At 37.0% G+C, this 24,508-nt stretch overlaps 9 protein-coding genes across 16 annotated transcripts; 3 read left to right on the forward strand and 6 right to left on the reverse strand.

Moving 5' to 3' along the window:
* Nucleotides 1-623: 623 nt before the first annotated feature.
* LOC124404027 (glutathione S-transferase 1) lies at nt 624-18,153 on the reverse strand. 2 transcript variants are annotated; one of them, XM_046877958.1, is made up of 6 exons: nt 18,143-18,153; nt 1,563-1,712; nt 1,423-1,481; nt 1,183-1,324; nt 987-1,104; nt 624-909 (listed from the first exon to the last, which is right to left on the reverse strand). In XM_046877958.1, exons 2-6 carry the CDS (start codon nt 1,695-1,697, stop codon nt 671-673), a joined length of 693 nt encoding a protein of 230 aa, XP_046733914.1. In that variant the 5' UTR covers nt 1,698-1,712; nt 18,143-18,153; the 3' UTR covers nt 624-670. The 2 variants fall into 2 exon arrangements, with proteins under 2 accessions (XP_046733914.1, XP_046733826.1); XM_046877870.1 differs by lacking the exon at nt 18,143-18,153 and adding an exon at nt 1,816-1,838.
* LOC124414543 (BTB/POZ domain-containing protein 17) lies at nt 2,586-4,668 on the reverse strand. Its single transcript, XM_046895899.1, has 3 exons — nt 4,371-4,668; nt 4,107-4,247; nt 2,586-4,009 (listed from the first exon to the last, which is right to left on the reverse strand). The coding sequence occupies exons 1-3, from the start codon at nt 4,464-4,466 to the stop codon at nt 2,750-2,752; spliced, it is 1,497 nt and encodes a 498-aa protein (XP_046751855.1). The 5' UTR covers nt 4,467-4,668; the 3' UTR covers nt 2,586-2,749.
* Nucleotides 4,964-7,984, forward strand: LOC124415922 (alpha-(1,3)-fucosyltransferase 10). 4 transcript variants are annotated; one of them, XM_046896868.1, is made up of 9 exons: nt 5,070-5,171; nt 5,403-5,584; nt 5,716-5,761; nt 5,847-5,974; nt 6,089-6,308; nt 6,386-6,575; nt 6,859-7,036; nt 7,136-7,646; nt 7,738-7,984. In XM_046896868.1, the coding sequence occupies exons 2-8, from the start codon at nt 5,516-5,518 to the stop codon at nt 7,619-7,621; spliced, it is 1,317 nt and encodes a 438-aa protein (XP_046752824.1). In that variant the 5' UTR covers nt 5,070-5,171; nt 5,403-5,515; the 3' UTR covers nt 7,622-7,646; nt 7,738-7,984. The 4 variants fall into 4 exon arrangements, with proteins under 4 accessions (XP_046752906.1, XP_046752738.1, XP_046752824.1 ...); XM_046896950.1 differs by lacking the exon at nt 7,738-7,984 and having other exon boundaries at nt 4,964-5,092; nt 7,136-7,670; XM_046896782.1 differs by lacking the exon at nt 7,738-7,984 and having other exon boundaries at nt 5,068-5,221; nt 7,136-7,670.
* On the reverse strand, nt 5,140-24,421 carry LOC124416515 (glyoxal reductase-like). 2 transcript variants are annotated; one of them, XM_046897786.1, is made up of 7 exons: nt 24,281-24,421; nt 23,979-24,059; nt 23,765-23,872; nt 23,366-23,652; nt 23,091-23,292; nt 22,857-23,007; nt 5,140-5,151 (listed from the first exon to the last, which is right to left on the reverse strand). In XM_046897786.1, the coding sequence occupies exons 1-6, from the start codon at nt 24,339-24,341 to the stop codon at nt 22,868-22,870; spliced, it is 879 nt and encodes a 292-aa protein (XP_046753742.1). In that variant the 5' UTR covers nt 24,342-24,421; the 3' UTR covers nt 5,140-5,151; nt 22,857-22,867. The 2 variants fall into 2 exon arrangements, with proteins under 2 accessions (XP_046753742.1, XP_046753658.1); XM_046897702.1 differs by lacking the exon at nt 5,140-5,151 and having other exon boundaries at nt 22,817-23,007.
* On the forward strand, nt 8,155-9,601 carry LOC124404145 (MICOS complex subunit MIC25). Its single transcript, XM_046878089.1, has 2 exons — nt 8,155-8,940; nt 9,304-9,601. The coding sequence occupies exons 1-2, from the start codon at nt 8,544-8,546 to the stop codon at nt 9,477-9,479; spliced, it is 573 nt and encodes a 190-aa protein (XP_046734045.1). The 5' UTR covers nt 8,155-8,543; the 3' UTR covers nt 9,480-9,601.
* LOC124406750 lies at nt 9,441-15,182 on the reverse strand. Its single transcript, XM_046882328.1, has 2 exons — nt 14,981-15,182; nt 9,441-14,728 (listed from the first exon to the last, which is right to left on the reverse strand). The coding sequence occupies exons 1-2, from the start codon at nt 15,163-15,165 to the stop codon at nt 9,847-9,849; spliced, it is 5,067 nt and encodes a 1,688-aa protein (XP_046738284.1). The 5' UTR covers nt 15,166-15,182; the 3' UTR covers nt 9,441-9,846.
* LOC124416757 (B-cell receptor-associated protein 31) lies at nt 17,071-19,032 on the reverse strand. Of its 2 annotated transcripts, none has more exons than XM_046898107.1 (3): nt 18,834-19,032; nt 17,704-18,018; nt 17,071-17,554 (listed from the first exon to the last, which is right to left on the reverse strand). In XM_046898107.1, the coding sequence occupies exons 2-3, from the start codon at nt 17,969-17,971 to the stop codon at nt 17,127-17,129; spliced, it is 696 nt and encodes a 231-aa protein (XP_046754063.1). In that variant the 5' UTR covers nt 17,972-18,018; nt 18,834-19,032; the 3' UTR covers nt 17,071-17,126. The 2 variants fall into 2 exon arrangements, with proteins under 2 accessions (XP_046754063.1, XP_046733704.1); XM_046877748.1 differs by lacking the exon at nt 18,834-19,032 and adding an exon at nt 18,479-18,657.
* On the forward strand, nt 19,160-21,853 carry LOC124416347 (RNA 3'-terminal phosphate cyclase-like protein). Of its 2 annotated transcripts, XM_046897437.1 has the most exons (8): nt 19,160-19,379; nt 19,479-19,718; nt 19,809-19,975; nt 20,063-20,237; nt 20,382-20,532; nt 20,591-20,695; nt 20,789-20,951; nt 21,614-21,853. In XM_046897437.1, exons 1-7 carry the CDS (start codon nt 19,238-19,240, stop codon nt 20,940-20,942), a joined length of 1,134 nt encoding a protein of 377 aa, XP_046753393.1. In that variant the 5' UTR covers nt 19,160-19,237; the 3' UTR covers nt 20,943-20,951; nt 21,614-21,853. The 2 variants fall into 2 exon arrangements, with proteins under 2 accessions (XP_046753393.1, XP_046753307.1); XM_046897351.1 differs by lacking the exon at nt 21,614-21,853 and having other exon boundaries at nt 20,789-20,989.
* Nucleotides 20,539-22,742, reverse strand: LOC124416140 (tRNA-specific adenosine deaminase 1). The gene is made up of 3 exons (XM_046897080.1): nt 22,051-22,742; nt 21,687-21,935; nt 20,539-21,371 (listed from the first exon to the last, which is right to left on the reverse strand). The coding sequence occupies exons 1-3, from the start codon at nt 22,740-22,742 to the stop codon at nt 21,083-21,085; spliced, it is 1,230 nt and encodes a 409-aa protein (XP_046753036.1). The 3' UTR covers nt 20,539-21,082.
* Nucleotides 24,422-24,508: the final 87 nt, after the last annotated feature.

The raw sequence follows: 24,508 nt of genomic DNA on the forward strand, positions 1-24,508 counted from the left end.
CTCATTAGATATTTATGAAATTCGTGACATTGTCTTGCCAATGTTGAGAAAAAAGTATTACATTGTTACAATAAATTATGAGGCTAGTTAGAAAATTCCCAATTAAGAGTAATGAATTATTACCAGTAATATGTTAGGCAATAAAAATAATTGTTTCCAATTTTTAAATGAGCTCGTGGCAATGAAAAATCATTAAATATTTCAATTAACGATGTGGCAGGTACTACATTCACAAACTTTATAATACAACGTATCGGATTTGTTTGAACATCCCTTCTCTTTGTTCAGGATGTACTATAGTAGTAGCCGTCTGTTTCTTAAACCTTATAGTTGTATAACATTACATAATTGTGTGTCATTATACACATGCGGAGGCAATATCAACCCTGTGAAAAGATATACTATAACTGAATGACATAGTAAAACTGGAGAATCAATCAATAAGAAGTACATGGAAATGATTTCCTTGCATTGCGTAAATTTTATTCTGTATCTTATACTTCGATTTAATTTATTTATTTATTTATTTATTTATTTATTCACCAGTTATCTTATTGTGCGATAGGAATCAAGTGAACTCATAGATAAACATTAAGTGAAACTAATTATGTGACGAATAATTGTGAAATATGAAAAATCATATTGCTCAAGTGCTGTTATCAGAGTAAATTTAGTTTTGTTTTCGAACCGGATGTATAGGATGATCCATATGTGAGAGATCGGGAGGATTCTTTTCAAAATAGCTGATCTCCTGCATGCCACCTTGGGCGATTTCCCACAAGTCTTGATGTTTTGTTTTAAAGTTGTTGTACCAACTTTCGACGAAAGACCATGTAGATAAAGAAAAATCGATTGCCTCCAAACACATTGTGGCTGTTACAAGGGGAAAGTCAGCGATTGTTAAGTTATCTGTAAAAAAATATCCTCTTCAACGTTGATTCTGCACCTACCATGGAGTACATACATATATGTGTCGAATTACTCACTTCCAGCAGCATAAGTTGTCTTGGAACGTTTTAGGTATGTGTCAAAGGCACTCAAGCCAATATTCATCTTTTTTAATCCAAGAGGTGTTCGCTCGTACGCGAAGAATATCGGTGCCATCTGAAGTAAAACATGCTGTATTTCATGAATTTACAAATGAAACCTAAATATGATGTAACATAAGTCATGAAAACCTACTACGTATTCTGAAATATAACGATAATATGTAGATAGGTTGAAGCAGAGCCTGTGATTCACGATTGCGCGTGCGGCGGGATCTTTTGGATAAAGTGTTCCGCTACCATCGTATTTATCAGCAAGGTATTGCAAAATTGCATTGCTAAAAATGAAGTAGTTGGAATGACATCCACTGGTTATATTAATTGTAACAGAACCTGGTAGTTGTTTCAAGGTTGGCAATAATGTGCATGTATGTACCTTTCTCCGATTGTGAGATCTCCATCTATTAATACTGGTATTTCCTTTTGAGGATTCAACTGTATAGACCAGAAAATAAACCTGTTTCTTAATAAATAGTTTTAAAAAAACTTGGCAATATTGGAATGTCATATATATACTTTCTCAAAATCATCCGTCATGTGTTCACCTCGTCCAAAATCTACGTTTACCAATTCATAATCAATCTTCAATGCTTTCAGAGCTTGCCTGCAAGCAAGAGAAGGTGGCCCATCCGACACTGAGTACAACTTCATATTTTGATTATAAAGCTAAAACAATCAATAATATGATTCTGGTAATTAAAGAAAAATTCGTCCAATTATTTTTTTCAATAAATGTTCAGAAATGTTTTTATCCCGATAAAGTACTCACGGAGTATTGTAGAACGTATGCCAACTCTGCTTGCAATCTGTGGTACCAGCTTGTCTGACGTTATCTGGATGTATAAGAGTAACAAGTCTTTTAACTTTCACCTCACTTGATATATAGCTCTCGTCAATGAATTGAGGTCAACAACAATCGGAAATATTTGAATGCAGATTCCTTGCAGAACTGTAATATTGATTTTACACTACATACTCAATGGATAGCAGGTTGTAAATTTGAACTATAGCTCGAACAATTAAATTACTTTTAATTGTAAGTTGTTAAGGAGGAAAGGTACTATCTTTTCTAATAATGAGGTTCTCATTTTACAACCAAACAACATTTTATTCGTCAAATATAATATTAACGTTACGAATAATCACGAGACTATTATCATACATGTAACTGTATGACTACAGTTTTAATTCAGAATTTGTTTCATATACAAGTATAGCAAGGCTACGGATCGTAGTAAACGTCACTTTGTTTCCTTACGAAAAAACAGTGGTATTTTCAGAGATACATTGCATAATTTCAAGTAGTATGACAAGCAAAACACGATAAATTTTGGCATATCTGTAAAGTGATTTGCGAAATTTTATACTTGGAAAACACTATGGGAAATCATTATCTTCAGTGCAAAATATTCATTTGTACATAGGTATATACATGCACTGTTGACTTTATACTTACTATTAGTATAGTAATTATGTTCAACTTCTTTGAGCGATTTTTTCAAATCACTTCAATGAATGGTTATTTTACGTAATAAATAAAACATCTGTCACTCCGAGAGAATTGAGCGACTATATCCTTTATCATTTGCATTAGCCAGAAATTGCTACAAACCTGAAGGTAATACATACTCGCAATAAATATAATTGAAACAACATAAATATCGTCAGTTGATTGACATTGCTTCATTATCCTTTTTCTGGAATCAATTAGCAGGAGATATAACAATGTGTAGTTTGAGCATATCCTTATTGGGACCAACAAGAAATGGGGAAATAACATTTCCAGCTGTTGCTTGTTGAGGATTAAGCTCTTCAAACGGCAAAAGATCATCTAAATTAAGAACTCGGTCGTCCTTGCTAAATCGATGAATGATCTCAGTAACTCTGGCTATGTGTTCCACACCGTCCTGTAGACCATAAAACAGAACCCCTATTTTTACTCGCATGTCAGATTCACTATTTGGCGGTGGTTCTCTACATGTCAGAGACAGTCTTACCGACCTCATCACATATTCCGGCACCTCGACATTACCCTGCCAAACTATTAGGAAAAACTTTTTGAACCACACACCTTTTGGATAAATGTCTACAACCCACTCACAGGTACGATCTCCGGCACATTCAGCTAAATAGGAATGACTGGAAAATACTAATGTTCTTGTGTGGTAGGAAGGTAGGCTGCGGAAGTTTTCTATAGTGAGCAATGAACTGCATGTGTCTATTGTGTAAAGTCTAGGCTCAAAAAGTAAGCCACCATCTTCTTCAGTTCTAATCACTTTGTTGACTCTTTCTTGCAGACCAGAATGGAAAGACATTCCGATAGCCATCCTCTCGACAAAGAATTCCTTGTACTTTTTTGTCAGTGGTGAAAGCAACAATTTTGCCAATTGTCGAGGTGACATCATTGGGAATCTTACACAGGACATGACTGCAACAACAATCTGTTCCAGGGTTATTTCTAGATCTGTCGGAAGTAGCTCAGTTTTCAAACGTAGGGCTTGGTGATTTAGCCAAGATTCTAAACATTCGTACAGGGTCATTTCATCTCTGATAACCAAGCTGCTCTGGTGAAGCAGAGAGACAAGGACGTCTGGTTCGAAATTTCCAAAATCAGCGGTTTTTGCAACTAACTCCAAGTTCCATTTGATGAAATTCTGGCAGGATTGAGCAACCGCATGATGCCCACAGTTTGTAGTGTACTGTAGCCAAGAAACAAGTGTTCCATGAGTAGCAGCTGCAGGAATATGGCTTTGCATATAGTTTATGCAGAGTGAAATGAGATCCCTAACATTATACTTATCGGCAAGAGACAGTATGGGCAGAACAACGCCATAATTAATTCGTATTTGACCTGTATAAAAGTAGCGTAAGAATTCACTGAATATTGTAGCACACTGCGGAGTCTCTTGCAATGTGACTCTGCTCTCTTGTGATTCTGTCCATTGTGGGCTCATTAGCATTACCTAAAACACGTCACATGGCTCAGGCAGTTGAACACTGTGTAAAAAAAATAACAATGATGTTCCAAACATTTGTAGATTCTATTAGGCAATCGTTTACCTGAAACACATCACTGGAGGCACAAAGTATCAAACGATGAGCTGGATACTCGACACCATTGACTACCAAACAAATATCATTCATCAATCGTTCGGCATACAGTGTTGCAATTTTCAACAGTACTGTACTTGAATTGTCGACCTGAAATGAGACAATGGTGTACATACGTGCCAGATAATAATTACCAGCTGGGTTCTAATAAAAACTAATCCTTCCATTGTACGCATACGTAACACGTTTTCTTTTTAGATAAATGAAACATACCTCTATGGAACCTGAATTTTCTGACTCTCCGCTAGGACTCGGCCTTGAGCCAGAAGCTTTGCCTTCCTTGTTCTCCATGTCAGAAGCCCCTGTCATCCACCTGACCGCTCTACCAGAAATTAGATAGAAGAAAAATAGGGACGTACTTTGCGGACGAGATCTATCGGAAACGTCCTTCAAAACTTCTGACACTGCATTTTTATTCGATTAAAGTCTATACTCGTGAAAATACGAAACAGTGTTCATAACTGTTGACAATTACAGGCGGGCATACGTGTATCGGAAAATGGCTGCAGAAAAAAACACAATGCAGAATGATTACCCGTCGATCGAAATCAGTTTTAGTACACGATATCCCATTCAGTCTTCAACGATAACGCATGATGAACCTGGACGCACGAATGTCAGAAACTCGAGTAGCCTAGGCCGAGAACAACATTGACAACATAACCTCGCTTGCAACGATCAGCGAAGTTGCGGTTGTCTGCGTTCAGGAACCGAGTTGTCGCGGAATTTGGAAATTACGTGTTTGTAATTTTCAAAACATAATTTGTAGTAAATAAAGACTATTTTCTGATCTTGATACGATTCGGGTGCGACCGTTCGACTTCAAACACACTTAAACTAATCAGCATAGTCTTAAAACTTACAATAGGCTCCAGTGCTGAACGCTCGGCGCTACTCAATCAACTGGTGTCAACAAAACCAGCCCCAACATGCTGGTAAGGATGCCAATGTCGTCCTGTGAATTATTGAATTCTAACGAGCAATACCGAATACACTGACATAAGAAATACCGTCGTTAATTTATTGGGCATATATTTATTTGATGGAAAACGCTATAACTTTCGGTGATTTTTTGCTGCATTGTTTAAACTTATTAAACTTAAAAGACAAATTCTTTGTTGTGGGTACTTCTGCGGAGCTGTACTACTGGCTCCAACTTCTTTATAGCCAATCAGCAGTCTTTTTCGTTATCTGTATACATGTTGTATTTATCATGCGTTTACTGTTCATACTAATTTTCTATAGGTTGTTCTGCCCATTCCGGACATCCCCTTCCTGGAGCAGATAGATACTTGGAGTTATCCTCAACAATTGTCATACGCACAAGGAACTGCAACCTAATGTAACTCTTGTGAAAAATGGCAAACTATTTGAGAAAATGTATTTGGGTAGCGCTCGTTGCAAGCAGTTTATTTATTATTTCTCAGGTAAGTTAATTATGCATGTATTTAAGTGTAGTTCTCGAGGAACTTTCATGATAAAATGTTAAGAATTTGTGCCACATCAATATAAATTTGTAAATAATACGAAGTATAAAATATTTTCATTTCTATCATAGTTTTGGCTGATGCGCACCTACGAGGATTATGAAATACTATTTGAAGGTGATGATGTGTATAAGTATATTAACATATTTTTTTAAATATTATGGTAGCATACTTACTAATTAGCTCATAATTCCATTCTCAGATATCAAGGTTCCAGTGATACTGTGGTGGACACCTTTCACCGGAAATCAGGGTCGATTGGAAAACTGCGGTCAAGTCAAGTGTTATTTCACACAGAATCGGAACTTTGTATCGCACAATTTGCTCAGCGTGAGTCAAATCTTACTACGCTTTCAAAAGAATTTATCCTATATTACTATATCATCTATTTTGTAAAAAATCGCTCAATGGTTTTCACCATTAATTGATTTTGCTTGTTTTTAGACCATTTTATTTTATGGTAGTAGTATTGAATTCGAAGATTTACCTTTGCCGCGGAGAGGTAGTATTGACTGGGGACTACTGCACGAAGAATCACCTAGAAATATTCCGACGCTAACATCGGAAACTGCTCTTTCTTTATTCAATCACTCAGCAACTTTTAGTCGGTTTAGTGACGTACCACTGACTTTAGTTGATTTAGACAGTGAAGAAGACTTGATAGGTACAACTCTTGAATTAAGTGTAAAAGATTGATCTTTGAGAATGATGACATATCAATATTAATTAAAAATTTTATAGGAACAAAATATTTTGTATCATTAGAGAAGAAAAACAGATTAATAAGGGAGAAACAACTCGCACCATTTCTGTACATTCAATCAAATTGTGAGACAGCCAGCATGAGAGATTTGTACATTAAGGAACTCATGCAGTATATTTCCATTGATTCTTATGGTGCGTGTTTAAATAATAAAAAACTCCCAGAAAGGTAAGCTTGGTTATCAACAACCAGATACTGCTAAAGTTTTATATTTCTATAATTTATAAGGTAACCACTATTTACCAAGCTCTTTGTTCTCCAAGATTACTACCTGTAGATTATAGTTGTGGACTTTTATATCATACAAGCCAGCAGCAAGTAGTCTTCAAAATCGCAAATGATACTTTTCTAATTTCCATCATAAACTAAATTCAAAGAGTACATACATTCAGAAGATCAGTCAGTAAGTTATGACATCTGCCTTACATGACAATGTTCTTCGTTTGTTTAGCTTGAAACGAGACCATGTGAGCTCCTTAAAAGACAGTGAATTTCTGTCGTTGACATCTCAGTACAAATTTACGCTAGCCTTTGAAAATGCTGTTTGTGATGATTATATTACTGAAAAATTATGGAGACCGCTAATGGTTGGATCAGTACCGGTATATTATGGCTCACCATCTTTCAAGGTGGTAAAAATGTTTGAATCTTTTAATGGTTTGCTATTTAACATTTCTATATGTTCTTCAACTTATTTATGTATTTCATTTGAAAAACTTGATTTGCAGGATTGGCTACCGAATAAAAATTCAGCTGTATCCGTGAGAGACTTTGCAGGGCCTAAGGAACTTGCAAATTTCTTGCTGCTGCTGGCAACAGATGAATCGCGCTATCGCGAGTATATCTCGCACAAGATATCTAGAAATCTCAACGAACGAATAACGAATCCTCGTCTACGGAATGCTCTTCGTAATCGGGACAAAAGTGTCCCGAATGAATTTGGGAATTACGTCCAGTCATTTGAATGCTTAGTCTGCCAAAGATCATTCGATAATGCAAATTCTTACATTGTCAATAAGGAGCACTACAATTGCCCGCTACCCGTGAATCCGCTGACCAATACAGTAGATAGAAGCAATTTTTGGGTGGATGAATTCATCGTTGGTAGATGCAAAGCAAAATTATTGGCACAACTAGTCTTGCGTAATATCAGCATTGATCGAGAGAGTTTTCATCAACAATTGTTAACATTCAACCCAGAAAGAGATTGCTGATATAACAACATTGTTCTTAATTATGGTATATTTACTTCTTGAATTCTATATCAAAGAAAGAAATCATAATTACTTTTCTTCAGTACCACTCTACAGAGCTTATTAAAATTGTGCAGATTTTGCGAGGGTAACACTTCTATTCGGGTAACAGTCTAGACGTGGAAAGGATCGAATTGAATGGTTCAATACCAAAGTTTTCACAATCAGTGACGACATCCATTGAATGAAACTGACTGCAAATCGAGAAAATTATTTCCTAAGTGACAATGTACATTAAAATTAACACAGATACATCGATTGGATGAATAATATACTGAATCCTCAATTTCGTCCACTGCACAAGATAGAACTTGATGCGACCCTACGTAAGTTGTGCTGATTTTCCATCGGATGCAACTGAGCTTGCACATCGATAGAGGGTGTTGCCTAGAATCAGGGTTCAACCACTGGAATCAGTGACTGAAATGCATGAAATGTAATACTGAAATGCACAGCGTACTGAAGATGAAGTCACACGAAGATAGGACACGAAGTGCACGCGAGGTCTCGTAACTCGAAATCGCGATATCGATTTTTGCCGGTTGGTCGGTGTATGCCGTGAATTGGCAATTTGCATTAAATAACACTTGAACCTAGAAAGGTAGTCTTGAACAACACTTCCGACGACGACAGATAAATTCTGAATTTATATAACTTCATCCGCATAAATTGTTGTGATTGGATGGTACTGAGTACAGACTTATAATAGATACTGAGGCAACCCTGTCGTTAGGTTAGGGCAAATACAGTGAACCACATCGAAAAAAAAATCACTTCTAATACGGTCTCCGAAAGTAACCTACGTTAGAAATTCTAATTTATAGAGGTTAAAAGTTATATTGGTCAAGTTTCAAGCAGGATATTTCCCTGTAATATTCCAGTCATGGGATCAAGTCAAAGTGCCAGAAAGTTGACCATTTCCAATGATGAGGTAGTCGGAGTGATTCAAGTGTCAGACGCAGTTGTCCAGCGACTTCAGGGTGTTGAGGATGAAATTGGATCCAAGGATGTAAGGGATGCTCAGCCATCCAATCTGATGTCACTGCCCAGTGGGGTTCCAATACTCCCTGGTCAGGGTGCTCCGTCAAATGGAGTGGCAGTTTATCATTATCCAGAATATACTATATCAGCTCTTGAAATCCAACAGCAGAAAGAGGAAGAACTCAAGAGCCAGGATCAGTACTGGCAGCGACGTCTTCAAAATTTGGAAAGAAATCATGAAAAAATTGATACTATCATGGCAATCGAGTACAAGAAAGCAGTCAACGAGTTTACAGATGGTAATTGAAAAGCAGATTTATACACTACTCAATTGCAAAGGTGTAATTATCCTAAAAATGTGATTCTTCACTCTTAATCGAAATGTCAAATCAAATGTATAAAATTACTGCAACAACCTTAGCAGGATCGTAAAATGTGATTGCTAACATCTAAGGCTATTCATAAGCTAACTTCAGTTACAGATTTCATTTTTTTGTACTCCTACCACTGAGTGAAGAAACGTATCTGGAAAATTCTCCATAATTAAATTGTGGTTTGAATTTGTTAGGCTTATATTTCTCTAATATAACGTCCGATCAAACCTGCTGTAGAAGTTCCAAACATCTACTTTCATTCCGCTCAACTGATTATGTGACATGTAGGTAAAAATGCTCCGTCTACCAAAATGCCGAGACCTCCCTGCATTGAGAATAGCACCGAAGTACTAAAGTGCTATCAAGAAAATCCCAAGGAAATACTAAAGTGCTCCACTTTGGTTGAAGAATTTTCCAACTGCGTGGATCAACGTCGTGCAAAAATCATCGCTGCTCGATGCTGAGATACCTTATGAACTTAGCAGATTATTAATTTTATTTTCCTTTGTTGGAGTTTGAACGTTTAGTTTTCAACAAATTGTACAGCAGTTGGTATGAATAAAATATTTATTGTTCACATTGCAAACCTAGGCCAATTTTCTTAGTGTTGAAAAATTTAGTGCGACGTGATCGCAGTTAAGCTGACAGTGTTATTTAGGTTTGATTTTTTACTGACAAGCACCGCTATGCATTGCTTAAAATTAGACCTAGAATATTAACAAAACTTTCTCTTCAAATTCTTCATGAACCTAGTATTTTGTAAACGTACATCACTGCTCTGAAACTTACATGACTATGAATTTAAAAAAATTATACACACACTGTAATAATTTAGTAAAATTCTGTCATCTGGGCAATTCTATCAAAAAGGATTATTCTAGCAGATGGAAATTCTGCAAGTAAATCTTTCCATGCATCTTTGTGCAAGCTCATGACGTCAGTCACTGTTAGTGCAATTACATCGTTGAAATGAGGAAGAGCTGTAGTTACACCTTGTTTAACCCCGAGAATACTTCCGAGCCCTCTTGTACTGGGCTTAGCCTTGTCGAAAATTTGAACTTTTCCAGAATGTATAAAATACATTGTATGGTCGACATCACCAGCCTGAACAATGTAATTTTTCGGAAAATAAACACAGCGATTCATTCTAGCTGTGAGCTGATACAGGAAATCTTCGTGCAATCCATGAAATACTTTGGATTCGGTCAGCAAGTAGCCATATATGTCAAACATAATTTGATTTTGTAAAAAATTGGGCATGCTCAAAATCATGCTAGGCATCCATGCCCCTTGTTGTCTCAGCCACTGCTGCAAACAGTATTCCCATATTCGTTGCAGTAAGATAGGAGAGAGAGATTTACTCTCCATAAATGAGTAGAGCCTTTGAACTTGGATTTCAAAATTCGTGAACGTGTGCTGAGCAAAGTGAATGAGTGTAGCCAAAGTTGTTAGTAAATTCAATGCCATTATTTGATAAACTAGTATCAAAAATATTGTTGCCAGTACTTCGGGTATTGTGGTCGGCTGAACGTCATGTGTTCCAACTGCGGTCAGTAGATCAAAATTATACTGATAAGCTAGAAGCATGGCCTCGAGTCTTGAGGTGACAAGGCGCTCTTCACGATTTGGAGGGATATTATGCTTGCATCCTGATTTGCGACATGCAATCAATATCCACAGACAAACACCCATATGAACAAACAAGATATTTGTCATGCAAAGAAACATACTACGCTTCACTGGATTTACGTGCAATCGCTGTTGTTGCTCGGTTTGATAATGTAATACGTGATATAATCTAAGAAGTCGATTTAACTTCAGAACTGTAAGAAGTGTAGCCTTGACTCGGGATTCGTCCACGGAATACGCCAGTACTTCAAACGGAATACAGCACAGCAGGTCTAGCCAGAATAAGTTCCATTTAACAAAGTATTTCTTTACCGTCCGCTTGTAACTATTAATGGAAGCATTTGAATTTTCGTCATCAAGATTTGTGTGAAAGCCAACGAATATCTTGATAAAGAAACAAAAGTCACAGGTGTAAATCAAGGAATTAACAGGCATGGTTAAAACTTGCAAAGCAACTTGAGATGTCACTAAATACACACTAATCACCGATATAGGGACACATATAATCCAGTGCAGATGTTTGTACCATCTCGACTTTGCTGAAATACAAATTAGCTCATAATGGGTTTTACTGTTGAATTTTACTTTCTTTTCCGAACTCTCGAAGTTTGACGCTATTGCAACTACATCCACAAATTCTGCATCCATTGCCGTGGCGCGAGATATTCTTTCCTGTATAACGGGAAAATGATCCAGTACGTTATAAAATTCTTCAGCTGATATAACAAATAGGGAAGTATGGCCAGATGCCATCATTTGCATTGTGTGTCTCACAGGCTTTTTTCTCCTGAACGAGCCAAAAATACCCCCAGGTCCAAGTGAGCAGATCAAAGTATCATCAGCTGCCAAAATATCAACGAATCCACTCTTGATAATGTAAATGTTACCTTGGACCTGGTTGCGTTGAATAATTGGCGTTTCCTTGCGATAGCACGTGTCTTCAACTTGACAGGCCAGTAATCTTGTTGCGCTAAAATCCTGGTCTTTGAGTAGATTAACTTTGGCCAATGCTGGGCCATGCAATTCGACGGCCACCTCTTCATGAAGTTGGGAGGGTAAAGTTCTGAAAAGCTTCTTCCAGTTCAATTCTTTGGAGCACTTCCAACGGTGTTCCACCTCCTCGATAGATAGCAGTATTAATTCTGAAGAGACGTCTTCGTTTTTCAAATATCTGAGCATAGCTTGCATCTCTTGACGGTAATCGGTGGGACTAAGATCCCCTCCAACTTTATTGGAGGTAATCTGGGCAATCATCAACCACCATGTAGGTATCAAGGTCATGCAAACTAGCATGATGACGATCATTTCTAGAGTTGTCACCACTAATATTACCCCATTACCACAACGAAACATAAAGGTAGAGTGAAAATATACAGATATCAGGTAGACTGATAAAGGATCGTTGTATTGTTTAAATTGAGACATTGAAAACCAGGAGTATGAAGTACATTCAATGTTGTGATACACGCCGTTATTATGTAGAAATTCACAGTTGTACAGCATATTAGCGCACGACAAAGCATTCAGCATAACTCCAGTTGTCAGTAAAAATCGAAAGTAAGCCAAAGGCTTGTGATTATGCTTGATATCATCCTTTACCGTGGCAAATCTGCCAAAGATCCGAAAAAGTAAAAGCGGCCGTGTGATTAAGTAAAACCAGGCCTTTGTCAAATGGGTATTTTGACTACCGAATGTATTTTGCAGTCCAAACAATTCCAGCGGCGTACTCGTTATAATGTCTGTAATAAAACTAGTGGTCATGTAATGCAATGTGGTACAGAGAGGATGAGTGACGATAATGCCGTTTTCGTTGTAGTAAGAAACGTGCAAACGAAGATAAATATCTACAAACCCTACAATGTCGAACATGTAACCGGCTAAACGTGCATGAGGATACAGTACTAGCGATGTGAAGAAGTTTGGATAAAATAATGCACTTAGAAAACATACGACTTCGCGGAATTCTTCCCAGTGCTGGAATTTTTGTCCATGCGGATTTATGCCACGTCGTAACATTAAATGACGAATAAAAGAAAACATTCCTATTCTTTTGAAAGGCGTCATATAATCCGAGATGATTGCTCTTTCATCTAAATTTGCCCAGTTTGGGTACCTGGTTATTTTGTTCCCCCCTCTTCTTGCACTCAAGTTTTCTATAGTCTTACCAGTGAAATAACTGTAGTCGATAGCATTCTCGAATTGGGCTTTGAACTCAGGAAACATGTTGAGGGTATTCCAGAAATCGGTTCGCTGTATTGATATGATCTCACACGTTGTTATGGCATGTATATCAGCCAGATTATTAGTATCGTGCAGAAATTCAATGACCAGTATCATTGATCCAGGGCCAATGATTTCGCTTCTGTCCCTGTCCACATCGCTTGGTAATGCAGAAACAACTCGGCAGTATCCGTTTCGTATTACGTACATAGCCGTGTTTTTCAAGCCGGCTTGGGCGATCATTGTATCTTTCGTAAGGAGAAATACCTTAGCCTTTTTAGCTAATATCTCCAAAAAACTTTCGTCTCCTCTGTAAAATATAGGCACAGATCTCAAAGTTTTCATGATGCTGTGTATAATTATTTTATCATACAGATCTTGAGATACGTTGGTTAACAATCTTCCGTTGGTATTCATGTTCAATTTCTTATACTCCCATTGCGTACCGAGATGATCTCGAACACGAGATATAATGTCAGATGAGTTTCCACGAAGTCTTAAAAATTGAGTGACCAAGTCGAGGTGCTCTGTGGCAGAATTTTTACTCTCGTAATAAATTATGTGCGTTGCTCCCAATTCAGCACAAAAGTAAACGTACATAATTAGACTTAATATTATTCCTCCATCCAATTCTAAAATCTCCCAATTGTTTCTAGGCACCAATTTAGAAACACCCAAACTTGTTAAGGTATTAAATACATAGTACATGGTAGTTATTAAAGGATTATAGAACAATTCCTTTTTACCATAAGTCTCTTCTTCGTGGTTGGTGTAATACCCAATCCACGAATCTACACCACATCCCCTTAAGCGACAACTGCCATAATATGTTGCAGTCGCCAGCCAATACGCAGCAATTGTGTATGTAAAAACTGACCTACACGATTTCAACAATTCTACATTGGTTTCTGTATGTCCTTCCAGTTTTAGTATGTACTTGTATAATCTATAAATCGTCAAGAGTCTGTTCATTCTGTAAGCCGAATACGAGTAATAAGGTACACCTTCTGTAGAAGAACGAGTTCCGAATATCGTCATGAAAAGTTCTATCGGCAATGTAACAATAATATCGATGATGAAAGACAGTGTCTGTAATCGTAGTCTCAGTAAATGTCCAATGTCGACTATTCGGAGTCGATTCTCCAGCTTTACTGCAGTGGAAGCTTGTATAAATATATCAATACTTTTAGTTATGACAAACATAGTATCCAATAGTAGGAGCCAATTGGGGAGTGTTAGAGTAAATGTTATGTAGTATGGATACAATAGAATAATGACAACAGATACAAAGGCGTTAAGTTTTTCCCACCAGTTGAGAAAGTTTGATTCTGGTTCAAGAATACACGGGCAGTTCATGCTCAAGCATACGGCATTTGACATCAATTCCACCCTTTCACTCAAAGCTAATAATTCAAGGTATCGTGAAGTCTTTGTTCCATCGATTGGTATTAAATCTAGTGAGAAGTGATTGTTACCATATTTTGATGCCTCTTGAATTACGTGCCATTGCGTTTTCATCCAACTGATTCCATTACGTTCTGATATATTTTTATAATGTCGTACCTGCCCGTGTTTCAGTCTATTTAGGTTTTCAGCAATCACAGTGCGTGCAGTTCGTTTATGGTGAAGATGAGCTGCTACTTTGGGATACAAATTCAATAGCCTGTAAAGACTTGTCGCATCCAATATATGCAATTTAGAATGAGTTGCGGTACGAATGTCTGCTCGACACGTCGAGGGTATGAGTAGTTTTCCTTCACCTAATACAGTCCCACTTGATAATGACAATATTGGAGTTTCTGCATCATCTTCGGTTAATACTTGCAAAACGCCAGAAGCTATGTAGACCATTTTTGCTGAGTATCTATGAACAGAATAAATTATTGAGACAGAGTATCAGAGGATCAGTTGTAAGCTGACATACCACCCTATACGCTTTTGACGTTTATTACACTGTGCAAAGTTTGGAAACGCGTTTTTGTGAGAGAAATGAATGAAAAATGATGACTCCGAATAAAATTCATGTACACGGCGATTGATTTCAAACTTTCTGTTCCAATGATTGGCGAGGCCATTTATTTCGTGGCAAAACTATTTTCACCAACACACTACTAACCTGTTTACCCGAAACACATATTCACCCGGAAGGAAATATTGATGTCTGATTGCACAGCTGAGGGCACGTTTAAAAGCTATATCTTGGCTGCGAAACAACTGTGAATGTCGTAGCATCTCCCAGTGAAGATCAAGTTGAACTGAACGACGCAGAGGGCCAGGTAGCGCATGGAAGAACTCTGGCATTTCTCTAATTCCAGCTCTATTTTCCAGCAGTGTCAAATGGTATAGATTCAGTTGGTTTCTCAAATAACCAGATGCACCCCAAGATTTGACAAACTCTGCCTCGGACCTGAAATCATAATTTCAAGTCATAATTGATTGGACTGAATTGTTCGATTGCAAAGTACAGAAGTGTGGGAATAGAACAATGCAGTACCTCCGGTACTGCTTACTTTATTTCCAACATGAATGTAAGGTGTCTCCACATATTTCTCCTAAAAATGCTGACTAGAAAAGCGTAGAACATGGATTTCATGAAAAATCCAGAGACCATAACAAAACTGAAAAAACACCATTCTCTAGGTACAGTGGCTGAAACGTTTCCCCGAGCATTGTTCCAATTAACAGACATCACAACTGTAATTGCTGCTAAAAACTGATTTATCTTTTTAGAAGTGTCGAGGACATCAGTTGGGAAGCTGTAGGTCCAGTTCATCTCTTCGCAATTCCAGCATGCCATGGCATGTAATAACGCTGCTAAAATATGCCCTAAGACGAGGTACATTGTCAAGTAGACCATTGCAAGTTTCCACAAATTTCTAGCACCAATTGCAGATCGATATTCCAGAAAATGTAGTGGCAAGCGGTAGATTCTAAGTAATTTGTTTGATAAAAGTGCACTGTATGCTGCCTGCCGAGTGAGTTCTTTACTGGTATTCCACACATCGTAAATCAAGTTCAATGGTATTAATGAAGTTATATCAATGACAAGTAAGAGCCAATTTGTAGGCAAGTACTGTCGCATCTCTCGTATCCTGGTAAACATGTTATGCACTATTCTCAGGATGGTATCGGTCATGTAAATGACGTCGCAACTTGGTATGATGTAGTATTCTGGTATATACATGGTAGTATCTGCACTGTATGCAATTTTGTAAATTACAGCGAGGATCAAAAGTATGACCGACATCATTACCACTTTGGCAAAAAATGTATCAAATGGTAAGAATATTGCTTTCTCCCAATTAATGCCTGAATATTGTTGTTCAAATTTTGACTCTGAGTTCTGACTTGTGTTTTCACGTAGTTTCGTAGCATTACTGTCACTCATATCCAGACTTGGTTTATTGGGCCTGTTATCTATACCTTCCACTTGCATATTAGTAAAAGTTTTCCACAATTTCAAATTGTAATTATCACAATACCAGAAAGTTAAATACTCTCCTCACACGATGCAACTTTACGAGTCATATTTATCTAGCCTACTAGATATTTTGTCATCAAGTCTATAGTTCTTTGTTTTTTATCAACATGTCTACATGTTTTGTTGGAGTAAAAAATCTTCCTAGTGGCCGATAATGTTGGTATATTTCTAAGAATTTACATCATACATCTTTTTTATCATTGTCGCACTATTATAATACAATACTTTTGTATTGAGCAATCGCAATTAGGGATACAAGAAGACATCAAATTGATGATTTTTTATTTTAACGTATTTCTTATATTTAAGAAACTATAAAAGTTAATACAAACAGTTCAAAAATATGCATACAATACCAGGAAACATCATAGAAGTTATATTTATACTTTTAACGATATTAGAAATTGCTCTAATGGTAATTAATAAACAACAGCCGGTTAATGCTATTCAGAATTTTACACTCTGATTAATATTTTAAGCTGACGAATAAATATCATTTAAAAACTTTTGAATCCCTCATTTTTACGTAAATTTTTACCATAATTAAATTACAAATGCTCGAGCGCTTTACCAAATCATAGGAATCAACTAGCAATATTAAATCCCTCACACTGTAATTGTTGCTATGTACAAACATGAAATATTCAAGCATTCAAAGATAAATATGAGAGAAAGACTTGCTTAGAACTTCAATAATAAGACAACGCAGCTTTGCAAATCCTACAATAGAGAGTTACAAACAAATACCATGTCTTTTGTGCAAAAGGAAGTACGGTGGAAATTATTCCACTTTTTTGTCTCCGCTAGACTGCAACTTGGCATGTTCTTCGCTCAGTCGATCATATTCCTGTACAAGAGATTTTGCTTGCGATGTGACTGCTTCTTTGTCTTTCTTCTCCTTTTTCAATTCTGCTTCAAGTTCGGAAATTTGTTTATTCAAGCTTTTGATTTGATTCTTAAGCTCAGAAACTGCTTTGTCATGAGCCTCGTTGGAATCATTCTGGGCACTTTCACCTGATGATTTCTGTGCCAGTAGAGATTTTGCCGTGGTGGTGGCAGATACGGCTTGCCGCATAGCTGCCTCACTTTGAGCCAATAGCGTTGCTTGGGCCGAAATCAGAGTAACCAGGCGACGGATCACAAGACTCAAAAAGAGAGAAAATCCAGAAATGTAAAAATTCCGTTGAGCCCGAAACAGCCGCATGTTACCTGTAATTTATGCAATTGTATTTAATCGTCAAAGATTGTTATTTTTTCGAAAACACATTAATCCACATTCTAAAGTAGTCTCATTTTTTAAATATTTAATCTCACGCACTCTTCATTTTTCAACAAATATTAGTATGCACATATCGTACCTTGCATTTCTGTATTTAAATGAACATGTTCTCCAGTCTCTATGTTAGAATACTTGCGCATTTCTCGGATCGCATCTAGCAGAAATAATACCAAAATGGCCAGCAAGACTAAAAAGTATATCGACGCTTGACTGCTCAAGCTCTGAAGGAATCTGGATTTGAAAAGCCTCTGCCAACTCTTCGGGGATGCTATTGGCAAAACGAGGAGTAGAACAACGGCTATTTCCACATACAGAAAAGAGGCGATAATTGTCCATTGCAAGCTCATCTTTACTAGTCTTGTTTCTTGCTTTCTTATCTTTCGGAAGAATATATCTGAAAATAATAACGAACAATTTCAATTACACGCTTAATCAACATCAGGTACTGAAAAGTTCTTGAATATTTGTCATTTCTAAGCCAGATGAATTTTGAATTCAATTAAATTGTCACATACAACGAATTATTGTAATATGATAGACTGACCAACGGATGAATTACAAATGAAAAAAGTGAAACTTTTTCTGTGCCCATTTTATTCAAACACGCAGTAATTTTTTTCCGACTTGGTACTAGTGTTGATTACTGCAAGCCTAAGATAAAAAGAATTACAACTACCAAAATTACAGATGTCTATTACAAAATACTCCCTCTGTGGATGCAAGTAGATTTCACACCGTTGAATATATCCAAAAACTTGAGCGGTCCGAATTATTTTTTCGCACAAAAAATAGTGTGTAAAGTAATGAGAATTGTCATAAAAAAAATCAGTACGATATGAGATCGAATGCAATACCTATGTACTGAGGTGTAAAAGTGAATCACAATTGACTTATCAAACTTTGATCAGATAGCTTCAGCCTATGACGCAATACTATTTATGAATTTGAAAAATATTCTGTGTCAATGCATGGCTAAAAATGTATGCGACGAGGAGATGGCGGGGAGGTAGGATTTCACTATTGAATCGTAATGAAACTCGTACATGTAGGCAAACCTTGTACTCAAGTCTCATAGGATTATTCTCTTGTACAATGGTACGGTAGAGAAAAAAAATGTCACGTTGGCGCGGAAAATTACAAATGAAATGGGTAAATCGTCACTATTCTCTTGGTTAGCAAAATTTTTATATTAATGGCTCAGCTACTTACGTGGTTTTTAGAAAGTCGCACGCCGGTTCAAGCAATAGCTGAATCTCCGATCACTCATTCGCTCGGCTTAACGTCCAGCTAAGTACAAAGTGCGGTATGGATATTCCTGAGTTTATAAATAAATTACAGGATGACGTCGTACTCCGTAAATGTTGCTATGTTTTCTACGTTTTTTCTATTTCGTTTTCCACGACACAGTGGAACACAGGGTCTTTTTTGATTGGCCAGTTCGTTAGCGAAAGTTTGCGTTCCTAAACATTTGAAAGACGTCGAAGATTGTTGTTTTCACTCAATTGAGGAACGCAAGTTAACGACTGTAATAGGTAGAAAAAAAAGATAACACCACGTGCTTTACGCATCGATTATTGTTTGGAACTTGAGCACAGTAATATAATTGAGCAAGAATGCCAGGTAAATTTATAAACAACGTACTCACGTACGAAGGATGCAATTACTTTAGGTATCGTTTACTACTGGCAACATTATCCGGGAAACCTGTAAGAATAACAGGGATACGAATCAACGATGACAATCCTGGCCTTAGAGGTTAGAATTTTTAAACTTGACGGATGTGATTTTTAATCAATTCAGTGGTTCAATTTTCGCCATAAAGTTGAAAATTTATATTTATGGTTTTTATTGCAGAATATGAAATAAACTTCGTTCGCCTCATGGACAAAATCACAAATGGGACGAGGATAGAGTTGAATGAGACTGGCACTATTATTTCCTATATTCCTGGTTTACTAGTCGGAGGAGATCTGGAACACGAATGTAGTCTTGAGCGAGGCATCAGTTACTATTTGGAAGCTGTTATGATGTTAGCCCCTTTTTGTAAGAAAATGGTCAAACTCAAAATCAAGGGAATAACCAACAATACTCTCGGTAAGAATTTTTGAAAATCTATTCATTCATACAGTTTGCATATTGAAAATCTAACGTTCTATCAAATTAATTGGTTTTTAATTGTTTCAGACCCTTCTATCGATAGGCTGAAAGCTAGCGGAATTCCAGTCATTAAGCAATTCATTGTAGGGGATGATGATGTGGAATTAAATATTTCCAAGAGAGGCGTTGCTCCATTAGGTGGTGGCGAAGTATGGTTTAAATGTCCTGTGAATCGTCACCTTAAGTCGGTACAGGTTGGTTAACAATTTTTTTGAATAACTGTTGTAAATTTGAACTCATTCAGCTTCACATAGAGCCTAAGTTTAAACTTATTGCTATAGTGCCAGAATTGTGGAATGGTTAAACGAGTGCGAGGCGTAGCGTGTTCGGTACGTGTATCCCCAGCAATAGCCAATCGCATGGTGGAATCTGCTAAAGGATGCTTGTTGAAATATCTTCCAGATATTTATATTCACACAGATCAGAGCCGAGGTGCATCAAGCGGTAAATCTCCAGGTAAAATCGTTATTACAAATATTGGTGTATAGAAATTTCTATGTCAGTAAGCTAGTTCACAATGAAAGTAAGTAATGTTTAACAGACTCCATCAGTTGAGGTTGAAATTTGTATTACATCCAGATAAATATTTTTCACCCTTAGGTTTTGGAATAACTTTAGTCGCTGAAACGACAACAGGAGTATTTTTGAGTGGTGAAGCATTTTCACCCTTGACAGAGACCGGATCTCTACCATGCGTTCCGGAAGATCTTGGTAAAAAAGCAGCCTTATATCTTTTGGACGAAATATACAGGTGAGATTAAATGTGTTACTATTTAATCAACACCTCTCTAGAAACTCTTACTTTGCAGAAGCGGATGTGTAGATTCTGCTTTTCAAAGCATGGCAGCACTATTTATGGCACTTGGTAAGAAAGACATTTCAAAGATGACCCTAGGCCCATTGACGCAAGCCGCGTAAGTAAAAGTCATTTTGCATAAAAAACATTTTATTGGTATTATCTTGATCAAAGCTTGATTGTCGTTCAACTATATCTTATTGATTTTCAGAATACAATTTCTACGGGATTTGAGAGACTTTTTTGGTATTGTTTTTAAAATAGACATGGTGAGCAGTGATGAAACCATCGTTGAGGAACCAAGTCTCGTATTATTAACTTGTGTTGGAATAGGATATTCGAATATCAATCGCCGTGTCATGTAGCGTTTGAGTGTGAGTAGTTTTTATCCATTAAGATAAGGGACAAACATACAGATACACGAGTTGTTACTATTACACTCGAACCTGTCAGACTTACTTCATACAATCTGAAACTTATATAATTGATGAAATTTAGCATCGGATTACATTAATACGAAGTCTTGAAGGTATAATGGCTTTGCAGGCCATGTCCGAAAACTTTGTAACTTTAACCCACTCCAAGATTGTTGATAAGCTGTTGAGCTTTGCTTTGCATGATAGTATGTGATTTTCTTTGGGTGATTTTGTTCACTGGTTGTCATTCTATTGAATCTGTCAACAGTTCTGAGGAATGTTCTAAAAAGCTCTTGCTTGCTGATTAATAAGTAATTTCCTCTTTTTTTTTTTTTCGTTGCACCTTGTTTTCGGCCATCCACAGATATCTCCAATTGTCTGTTTGTATTGAAAAATGATTACTTTCATATGAATCATATATGCACTAATTTAAAAAGATCGAAGTTCATCATGTTGATATAATTTTGCATTTCCAGAATGCGTGGCTACTTCACAACTCCAATATGATTCGAAATGCAATAAAAGTTGAATTATACTCATTCTGGTGTTAAAATCTCTTCAAATTAATTATACAGTTGTGAAATAGTGATTTTTAAGAAACGTTTACTGATCTATTACAGATGTATTTCTGGTATTTGTCTTAAAGCCAGACCACTGTAAACCTCAATGTTTACATAAGACAGTGATACTTACCTATCGGGCACTGCACACCATATTACGCTGGAGGGGCAAGGCCGAGTCCTGTTAGCTCCTTTTCTGTGGACGAAACTTTGTTCTGATTGCATGAAAACTGGACATCTTCCAGTGGCAAACCTTTCACAGATACCACGTTGCATAGCTTCTGGAGAAAATGGAGACTGCCCTCCAATACAAAAACTATCAATTCTTACAGGTGGAATTAGTCTGGATAAAAGAGCCCCTTGTATACCAAGAATATTCCATCTGTAGGAAGTATTATATAATTACAATATGTATAATGAAAATAAAAGAGATGCAGCTACCGTTTTCTATGGCAATAGCAGGTTTGAATTCAATTTGTAGGTCCCAATTTTCTTACTTAGCAATTTTGTCGGAACAGGATAAACTCAGTGTTCGATCACCCCGTCCTGGTTTTGTTCTTATAGGTCCAACAAGGTGATAGTCAACACCCGGTAGTCTAGAATCTTGTTCTCCGGTTTGCACACATTTTGCCCCTGTTCGATGCACGTCGTACTCGTCGCACTGATAATCTTCCTGAAGATTGAGTCGTTTTATTTCCATATTATCGTTTGCATGACTTTTTCTTTTCCGTGCAGAAGCGTTGATGCCAAACACGCGATTCTCAACTATCTTAGGAAATATCGAACAATCCCCACAAGGAGTTTGACTACAATAATAGTGAAGTGAAATATTGTTCCGTAGACAGATTGTTTTATTTGCATCCAACTCGAAAACATCGCTATTACTGTTGTTCAGCCTCAAATTTAATTGATGGTATAAGTAGCGTAGAAATGCTCGCCGGGCTAGGATCTCAGCATGTGAATCGCTTAACCTACTTCCAATTTCCCACTGTTTTGTATCTAATAACTCAGTACCGCTTAAACACTTGGTTCCAGTAGCCAGCGATACAACTGATAAAGTTTCTTGGGCATCTTTCAAAACAATTCCGGCTAGAACTGTCCACTCTGTATCTTGGGGTTTTCCTGTTTTTCCAAAACTATTATATTTTTCACAGCAGAGCTGCGCTATTCTATCCGCCAGGTTGTTCATAATTAACAACAACTTATGCTCCCATTGTCAGATAGTTTTTAATTAAGTGTATCAACGATATAAAAATATGGAATCATTGCAAGCATTCTGCATTTAGACCAAGCCCATGTTCACTTTTGTATCTCTTAACAGACGTTGGTTGGATCCCATGTATATTTTTTTTGAGGTAAGCTCGACAATGTTTTCATGTGCTGATCGCTTATGACGAAGTTTAGATCGATGTTATCTCTGATGTGCTCTATTTTTGCAGCTTTTGGTATGATTCCTATGGAAATGAAAATAGTGGACAATTGTCAACATTATTACCATCTAAGCGTTTGAGACATATGGAAAGTTCAGAAATCATACCGATATCCTGTTGCAGTGCCCATCTTAATAGAACCCTAGCTGGAGATACCTTGTATTCTTTGGCAATGCTGTTGACTGTTGGATCCTGGAGCAGTTCGTTAGATTTACTTGTGCCTAAAGAGGAATAAGCTTGAACATGAATTCCTTCTTTATTACAATAAGTTCTTAGTTCATCCTGACGATAGTGGGGATGACATTCAACCTGTAAATTCAGCACAATGGTTAACCAGTGGACAAATTTCCACCAAAACTGCAAAAATCAAAATTCACCCTACTTGATTAACAGAAGGTCTCACGCCATAATCATTCGCTAACAATTCTTTGAGATGTTTAACGAGGTAATTAGATACTCCAATTGATCTAAGTATGCCTTGCTTTTGAAACTCTGCCAACACTTTCCATGTTGCGTCTCTCAGTTTAATGTTCTCTGTGGAATTCTCCGGGATGGCCCCGGCACCAGGCCAATGAATCAAGTACAGATCCAAGTAGGTGAGTCCCAATGCTGAGAGAGAATTCTTTACAGCGTTGTAAACTTTTTCTGGACAGCCAGTATCGCTCGGGGCTGTAATCCAGAAATCATGTTTGTAAGTTTGATGTTCAAGTACAAAGAGACCGTCGAGTTCTCTTGAGACTACGTAGTATAATGAATCCAAGATCGGTATGAGTTCACTTGCCGAGTTTGGTAGTGACAAAGATATCCTCTCTTTTTAGATTATATTTAGGCAGAGATATTCTCAGGGCTTCGCCTATATCACGTTCATTTCCATATCTTGCAGCGGTATCTGAGGGGAATTGAAAGATTTAAATGTTTAAAAATATAAAGAAGCAGTGAGAATAAATGATATAGATAATAAACTATAAAAATATAGCCACGGCAGCCCTACTCACCGATCGATCGAAATCCCACTTTAAGGCTCTCGTCTACAACATCGAGGATGAGGTCTCTGCCTCTTATTGTGTAGGTTCCAACTGAAATAAAAACCAAGTAATTATTTGTAGAGATGATATTTCCAAAAATATGTCTGTTGCAGGTTTCCGAGAATGGATCTTGTAACATATAAAAGTATGATAATCATGAAATTGAACGTTGAACGATAATCTTCGCTGATAGATCGTCAGACTGTGATTGATGTTATAAAAGCAATGGATATTTTTTATTTGAATCATTTTTAGTCTTTGTTTGTTCTTACATCCAAGAAGAGGCATGTGGTAGCCACTTGACAGCTTCACATATTCTTTTGCCTTCAACATTTTGCAGTCTAACAAATTCTGAACAAACTCGAGAATACGAACGATATAATTCTAATTTTCACCTACAAGTTATCAACTCGAGGTAACGAGCGTCTGGGGGTGGACAATTACGAATAAACTGTTTCCAAATACTCTGCTAACAATATGAGCAAGATGCGGTTTCATAG

The sequence above is a fragment of the Diprion similis genome, chromosome 1, assembly GCF_021155765.1.
Source record: "Diprion similis isolate iyDipSimi1 chromosome 1, iyDipSimi1.1, whole genome shotgun sequence".
In the NCBI taxonomy this organism is placed as follows: domain Eukaryota; kingdom Metazoa; phylum Arthropoda; class Insecta; order Hymenoptera; family Diprionidae; genus Diprion; species Diprion similis.